At 36.9% G+C, this 8,757-nt stretch overlaps 1 protein-coding gene across 1 annotated transcript; it reads right to left on the bottom strand.

Moving 5' to 3' along the window:
* Positions 1-1,057: 1,057 nt before the first annotated feature.
* LOC141416278 (disintegrin and metalloproteinase domain-containing protein 25-like) lies at positions 1,058-3,194 on the bottom strand. The gene is given in 3 exon segments (XM_074053323.1): positions 1,058-2,040; positions 2,043-2,234; positions 2,237-3,194. Coding segments are annotated over 3 exon segments (2,133 nt in total).
* Between the last annotated feature and the right edge of the window lie 5,563 nt (positions 3,195-8,757).

Raw genomic sequence — 8,757 nt, 5'->3', positions numbered from 1 at the left:
GGACTTTGGAATAGTCAAACATAGAGTTGTGGAGTTGGTCCCATGTAAGACCCCAACATCTGAGGAGAAGATGCAGCCAGCTTGCATCTGCAACCTTTGAGATTCAGAGCAAGGTTCAGAGACCTGGGACTCAGAGTTGCTGCTCTGGGACATACTAAATATATATATTCCACTATACAGAATAAAGAAACTGCTGTCACTGAGGAGAGCTGCTACTGAAGCTAAGCTGATGAGAACAAAACCACATGGTTCTCTCAAGCTCCAGGTCTCCCTCTATGCCCCCAGTGTGTAGAAACAGTAGGGAAGACTGGCAAAAGGGAATGGTAATGATAGGTTCCCTTTCTCTATGTGAAAAAGCGAGCACAAAGGGGAAGGTTTGGAGCCAGGAGGTACCAAGCGAAAACACACACACACACAAATATACACTCACAAATCCAAGAGTTAGGTCTTTTCTGAGGAAACTCAAACACAAGGATTTCGTAAAGCAGGCGGTGATGGGGAAAGGAGGTAGGAGAGTGAATACAGTGCAACAAATGTGTGCACATGCATGTAAATGCAAAAATTATACCTGTTGTAGCTGCTCCATGAATTGGGGGATAAAGGAGAGCAATGGAAGGGGTGAATTCAAGTATGATACAGTTGGTACATTGTAAGAACCTTTGTAAACACCACAATGTACCCCCACCCAGCACAACAATAAAGGGAAATTTTTTTCACAAAAATTACCATTAAGTTGCTTAAAATTAAAAAAAAAAAAGCAGGAATATGTGAGGATTTACTTTTTAATTAATGGTGAAACCTCATGATCCTAAAACATTAAAGAACCTTGGGATTTTCTGTCACTGATGAAATTTCATCTGCCAGGGCATTAAAAATGTATATTGGGAAATTTCGTCAAGGTTTGGGATCATTTTCTGGAATTGTAAAATTTTTCTCTTCTTTTAAAGGTGAAGTTTGAACCTTGGGCTCTTCTTTCTCAGGTGAAGTTTGAACTTTGGGTTCTTTCTCAGAGGAAATTTCAACCTCTGGCTCTTACTTGTTTACTGCTAATTTACCCCTAGTCCTCAACAAAATGAGCAAACAGAATAACAAAATGCAAAAAAAAAGCTAGCAAAATCAGTCCTGTGTAAATTCTTTTTTGCCCCCTTTTTAAAACATCCACGTTTTCTAGTGGAGATGGTCCACTATCAACACTACCACCAGAACCTTTCTTCAGACAGTTGGGTGGATCCCACCCAAAGTGTCAAAGGCAGTGCTGTTTATTGTTGCAGATCCCTCTCATGTTGCAATCATTTGTTGAACATGTACCTTTTAAGCTTGATATATTGACACACTTCCCGTGGATGCACAGCTGTTCTAGATCACACGCTGTGCCATCTTTAACTTCACCAATATCAGGTATGGTCATCCCCCAATGGTAGTCGGTACCCCAGCAGGTGACCTCATTGAAGTGAATCTGATGCACAGTAGAGTGTTCTTTCAAAAGGGGAATATGTGGCATATTCTCTCACTGAACTCTCCCACAGAGGACATCGGTGATATTACACTGTAAGTACCCATCGCTAGTCATACCACAGTTACCAAAACGGTCACCTCGAGTGTTCATTTCCTTGTAGCAACTCTGATTTGCACTAGTGGCATCCTTGCCAAAAATCTTCTTACACTGTTCATGATGGTTATTACATATCTTTTTATAGCAGTAGCCTATGCCCAGGCAAGGCAACCCATCCTGCACATACACATCTTCTGGACACTCTGGTGAAGTTCCATTACACCACTCTGGAAGATCACATTCACCGTCCTGCTCTCTGCATAAGGTCCTTGGTGGCAAGACCTGGCAATCTTTACAACAAAGCCCCGAAGCACAAGCAGCTCCCGGTTTCAGAGTACAGCCTAGCAGGCAACATGAATCATTTGCACATGATTTTAAGGATCCACAGTCACACTGCTCTCCATCCTCAACTACACCATTCCCACATTGCACCCATGGAAAGATGGCTTTTCGAACTGGCGAATTACGCAGACAGTTTCTCTGGGTGTTCCATAACTGTAGTTGCTGAATTGTGTTGAAAAAACATTTCCTGAATTCATTATGCAATGTCGGTGCCCTTGCCCACATATGCACAAACCATCATCATCATGATGCATACCCAAAACATGACCCACCTCATGTGTTACCATGTATGCCAAATAAAATACTTCATCAATTAAGAAACTACTAATTGCACAATTGAGGGCAAAATGAATACTGATCCGATAAAGGCTTGGCCCATTCTACCCCAAAAAGTCTGCATTATGTAAATTGGTGCAGGGTCATGGGGTATGCAGACCATGAAGCCATTTCTCTTCCAATTGCAAAAATTCTTTAGAGCAGAACTTATGTTATTTGTTATTTTTATGGGATTTCTTTCAGTCCAGACCTCAAGTCCAACTAAAATAACATTAACACCTAAAAAAGAAAAGTACGAATTAATTCCATTCATAATTACAATTTTTTCCTTCAGTACTTTTGACATATTCCTTTTCAGATGAAGAAATCGTTTATGGTCTACCACCACTCCCAGTTCAACTATCCATGTGTGGATCCACCAGCCTTCATAGCCACTTTGCTTCAGAGTTGAAACAGCCCTTGCTTGAATCTTCAGTTGTCGTTCTATTTCTTCTTCTGTTACTGCACATCTCACAGAGAGTAATTCTCTCTCTTCACTGTCCATCTTATAAATCAAATGTTCAAATGTACCAGAAAGATTCTTGGGCTTGATTTCATAAAGAATATCATTTATCTGTAGTATTCCTTGTAAGCCCCCCAAACAGGTGGTAAGAGCAACTAGGGATTCTGGGTCCCCTTCCACATAACCATGGTAGTAGCAGTCATTCTGGATAAAAAGCTGGTCCTCAAGGAGAGTGCCCTGGTCTGTGTAGGTGAACACAGAGAGATCTCTGGATGCCAAAAACTTATTGGTCTTCATGTGGACAACACGGCTTTGGCCTCCAAAGTACAGGCTATAGGAGAGCCAGTCTGGAGACCTTGTGACTATTCCAGTGCCAGTGACCCTCAAGGGTATGACCACTTCTGGAGGGCTGTTATGTTGAGCATGTATATATTGGGACCATCCAGAATGGAAGAGTAATAGCCCCAGCCAGAGCTGCAGGAGGGTGATCCTTACATGCACCAGAGCCTCAACCAGAGTCATCATGGGCTATGAGGGAAAGAGAGCAAAGATGGAGAGCAGGAGACAATGCTGGCCTGTTTTCTTCCTTTGTCTTACTTGTATGATGCACTGACCACAAAGTGTTTGTCTTCTACAAAGTTAATTCTTCAGAGCAGCAGAACTAAAAGATAAAAAAGAAAAAGAAAAAGATATGAGTGTTAATTACATGCTAGTCAGGAAGGAGAAAAATAGCATGCATGGCTTTGGTTAAAATACATTAGCATTTGGTCCAAGAAATGAGAAGAACTAATGTACTGAATTTTCTCTTTAGTTATAGTTAAGCAGAGTCAGCCTATGTTTGTGCAAAGAATGACTTGGCCACTAGTTTGTCACAGATAAATCTAGATGAAGGACACATATATTCACTATAGTGCTTTCTAACTATGTATTCATATGTGAATATTTCTACAATAAGTATTTAGAACAGAAGTGTCCTAATGGAAAGGTGAAGATACATCTTTTTTAGATGAGGAAATTTGTCATGTTGATTTGGTATCAATAGTTCTTCCCTTCTATCTAAACTGAAAAATGATTTTGTCACTTTAGTGAAGAAAGACATGTAAAAAGTACTCACATTCATTATTTTTACTTATAATCCTTTCCTAGGTAGTTGGTGTGACCAATCATCAATTGTCCTATCTTCCTTTAATCCTGACAAATTACAAAGTGTCAAAGCAACAACTGTCCTTCTATAGAGTTGGTATCTACTATAGTGAATTCCACTGTTCAAAAAAGAGAAATAATGTAATTGGAAGGTACCCTGAGTTAATGCATAGTGGTTACTCAAAAGTGTTTATATTTAATCGTGCTATTGAGAAACATAATAATTTTTTAAAGCCAATGGCAATATGAAATGAAATGGAAATCAAATAATATGGGAAAGTAAGAGTTGGAGATGGGAGGATACCGAAGGCAATACAAAATGCTTCCAGAAGTGAAAAAGATATCAGTAAACACTAAAAGAAGGAAGGATAATTTTCAGAAAGGTAGCATTATTGCAATGGGGCAAAAACATCAACATTTCTGGTATTTTATGACTATATGGTAATCAGCTTACAACATGGACCTCCAAAAATGTTTGTCATAACTAAAAATACAAATACAAAAATTTACCTCAGTGATACAAGTGTACTATCACATTTGTGAAAATGAGAAATCTGGTGGTAGCATAGAGCCTGGCTTATAATGCTGATTCATTGTTTTGGGGTAAAATATTAATAAAAACACATAATGTGCTTATTCTGTGATGTACACCTGGGAAATATAATTGGATGATACATACTTGAGCAAGTCAGTGGTCTGCACTACAAATTTATGCTTAGTGTTTGTGGCAAATTTACACTGTCAGAATCTGTAAAATTGTATTCATGTATATAAATTACATATTTTTAATGATCTAGTGAAAACATCCTCAATTTTCATGAGATCACTAAAGTAACATGTTAAAAATCTGGGAAAAAAAATACCATGGGAAATGAAACCTGTTCTCTGTTCAAACCCCATTTCCCTCAGTAGGGATCTCAGAAATGAAAGAGGCCAGCACCTATCATCTCCTGCATCCAGGACCCATTTTAACCTCAGTTTTCTTTTGCCTTGATTCTAAGTTCTTTTACTCTTCTCTTTAAATTCGTTTTCCTGCATTTATGAAATCTTCTTTTCTCTTCTCTTTCTTACTATTGTTTACAGAGAACTTCTTATTCTGACTTAACTTTACAAAGATGTGTAACTCATTGTGAAGTCCAGCAGAAGAGACCCTTTCCACTCTCAAAATCCCCACTAGGCATCAGGACAGATATTTGGACATAATTTGCTTTCATTGCCAAACCGACTTCTAAACCACTAACTGACAGCCATCTTGTTAGAACACTATTCATCTTTCTTCCTTATTTTTTTCACCAACTCCTCTGTCAATCCTGCACACCCACAAAGAGCTAGGTGACTGATTTACTACTTTTCTCTCTGCCATTTTATTCATTGTCTTACTGTGTAGTCAACACATGAACAACCAATAAGCACACCAGGTGTTTTTCCTGCTGTTGCTTGTTTGATTTTACTCTGACAACTCATCTTTAGCAATCTTTCACTATCAACCTATAACTATGTACTGTATCATCTTATCACCATCATCCACCCTAACTCTTACATATTACATAATTAACTACAATATTTATTCTTCATTTAAACCTACTCATCAAGCACATAGAGAACTCACAAAATTTACCTTGCAAGTTTTCCCATCATTGCCACATGCCAACACTGCTGGAAATTTAAATCACAGAGGGTTGAATAAAGGGAGAAAAACAGCCTGACACTACAGCCTGAAGCCTGAAATCATAAACAGATACTCATTTCATACACTTCCATGCCTTTAAGTATTTGTGACTTGTCCACATTGCTTTCAAGTTTCTGAGTTTTTAAACTTCGTCATCAATATTTAGAACCTCAACCGAAAAAAATCAACACTGTTTTTATAAATTTTTATTATTATTGAATCTCAATCATGGTAGTTTAAGTTGAAAAACCAAGAATTCTTTGTTAATGCTTATTTAATGGAGGAGCAGATAGTTTTTCTTAGTCTTTGCCTTATTGCTCAAGGGTACTTGTTTTAGACTAACCATTATCTTCAATGTTAAAATCACACATGTGCCTAATCCAAGTGCAAAATTCTTGACATTTGCTACAAAGATATCTCCAAATGTTCCCAGAATCTTCTGAGTAGGAACATTACCTCTGGTTGATAAGCACTAATCTGGAGCTAAGACTGAAAATCCTCAATCATATACCTCACTGTTAATTTCAGCAATTATGAATATACCTAATTTGACTGAAACTGACCCTTATATTTCCTCAAATGTTTTCAGTTATGAGTCCAATATCCTTATTTTGTGAAAGCCATTTTTAGTACCTATCACTCTATGTTCTTTATAACAATGAATATATGATTGGGACTTGGGTCCCAAAGGTGCTTACAATTAAATAGAGTGAAAAGACATCCTTAAATAATGAATATTGTCATGGTCTTTGCTAAGTGAAATAGGAATGGGACAAATAACATGCAGTTGGGTGGTCAGATCAAGTAGCGAAATGAGCTTCAAAGTGTTGGTCTTTGAATTTTGCTTTGAATAATTTGATAGGATTTTGAAAAGGTGAGATAGGGAGAAATATATTTATAAATGTGGGGATATACTATGAAATGACATTGGTCTTGAAATGTTCAAAGTGGGTGGAAAGAATGTCCAGTTAATTCTAATGCAGCGACTATACTTAGTTTTTCTCCACAAAGGGAATGCAGTTCCCTGTTCACCAGAACTATCTGATAGTTGGTTGAAATGAACCTTAATGAGGGGAATTTATGTGATCCATTCTCAAGAGACCAAATTATTTTCAATGTTCTGACAGATCATGAGTCTGAGCTCATGAAGCCGCAGTCTCCAGCTCTGTTGAATCACATGCATCATGTTCTGAAGCATCTTCTCACTCAGCCAGTACCTTAGGAACATGGGCCTACTCACCTTAACGTTAAGTGAAATCTTCCCTCCAAGGTTGCAGTAGATCATACAAAATGTGTATCAGTACTTATGGTGCCTATGCTGCTCTGTCTTTACTAGCTGTAACTCTGGAATAGACAACCGAAATGACAATGACAAGAGTCTATGATAGAATCTGACAGAATCTCTGAGCCCAAGCCTAGCTTCATGAAATACCATTATGTCACCTTCTTCTAGGTTGATATCAACAACACAGCTAAATCAATCCTATAAATATAAACATCTGTAATAGTTTCTGATAAATAAGAACATTTAATTTTAAAGTGATGTCTACTGATAAACTATAGATATTTGGATTCCTTAGATTGTGTTTTAAATAGAGTTGAACTTTATTGAGGAACTTTGAGTTGTTCAAGTGCACCATAATATGACTCAAAGTTGTGGAAATGTGGTTCTAGAGTAACAATATGAAAAAAACTACAGAAGGTGAAATGATCATCCTGCATATGATGAACATATGTACCTGGAAAATAAGACTTATTCATATTGAGCAATTATTGGAGCACATTGAATGAGGATAATTCAGAAATAAGATATAGTCATATTGAAGAGTATGTAGATATTTCTACATATGGATATTTCTACATATGGAATGAAACAGCTAGAGTGCAAAGGAATCCTAGTCAATTATCAGATTCTTTAGACTGAGAGATTCCTGTTGCCAGGCGGCTAAATCTAGAACTTAAACCAGTGAGAAACAACTAAAGAAGGGAATTTGTATTCTATGTCATCTGAGGTCTCAAAAATCTTTGTTCATAGGGATGGGTGTTATGAGTATGGAGAGAGCTATAAAGAGAAAGGATCATGGGTATCATCACTTCACCAGTTCGTAAGTCTTTCAAGAGTTAAGCTCTAAAGGACACAACCACAAATAATTAGTTCATCAACACACACATACACACACAAACACACACCATGATTCTTTGCCAATTATTCAGATCTTGGGAAGGAGTACACCTTGTATTAATTTCCATTCTCTATATATTTTCTTTGAATACTCTAAACTGCATTTAATATGTTGCTAATCATCATTTGAAGAACACTGTAAACTATAAATGGCAGGGAGGAGTGTTTGTTAGGTTACAGAGATTCATTAATTTGGTAAAATTGTGGGAAAAGGAAACAGAATTTACAAAAAAAAGGGTATTTCAAAGTCACCTTTGAGTACTCTACTCATATGGCACTACATAGCTTTATAAATGAAAATGTTACATTATCTCAAGATCTGTGGCCTCTAGAGTCATTGTATAAAATAATATAATGAGTAAAAAGATAGTCTGGCTCAACAAATGTTCCTTCGAATTTGTTTCTCTGCTGTACACATGTATAATGAGGTTTTAGGAACAATTCTGACAATTCGTATTGGTTCGCTCTCAAAAGTGCCACATTATACTAATAATTGTTTCCTATCACAACAAAAATCTACCCTCTATACCAATGAACAAATATATATCAAAACAGTCATGTCAGAAGTTTACTCTAGAGAATTTTGTTCTTTGGAAAGAAGTTTTCATTCAGTGTTCTTACTTTCTTCTGTGGGCTCTTGGTATATTGAACAGGGAGTCTCTATTCATTTTACTTTAGTTAATGACTGTCTCAATTAGGCACTAGTGTGACTTTAACTTTGAAGATAACAGTCAGCCTGAAACAAGTCCCCTTGCACCTATGTGCAGTAACACAGTGACTAAGAAAAAACATCTGCTCCTGTATTAAATAAGATTTAATGAAGACTTCTTGGTTTTACAACTTAAACCACCATGATTGAGATTTAATAATATAAAAACAAAGGCAATGTTGACATTTCAGTTGGGGGTCTACATATTGATAAGGAAATTTAGAAACTCAGAAAGTTAAAAGCAATGTGGACAAGTCACAAATACTTAAAGACATGGAAGTGTGTGAAATGAATATCATTTCACAAATGTGATATTACATTTCTACCACTGAGGAAAAATTTTGTATTTTTAGTCATGATATAAAACACATTAGAAGGTCAG

This window comes from Castor canadensis, chromosome 14, assembly GCF_047511655.1.
Source record: "Castor canadensis chromosome 14, mCasCan1.hap1v2, whole genome shotgun sequence".
NCBI classification, from domain to species: Eukaryota; Metazoa; Chordata; class Mammalia; order Rodentia; family Castoridae; genus Castor; species Castor canadensis.
The sequence above is the reverse complement of the archived record's forward strand: the minus strand, read 5'-3'. Positions and strand labels throughout refer to the sequence as shown.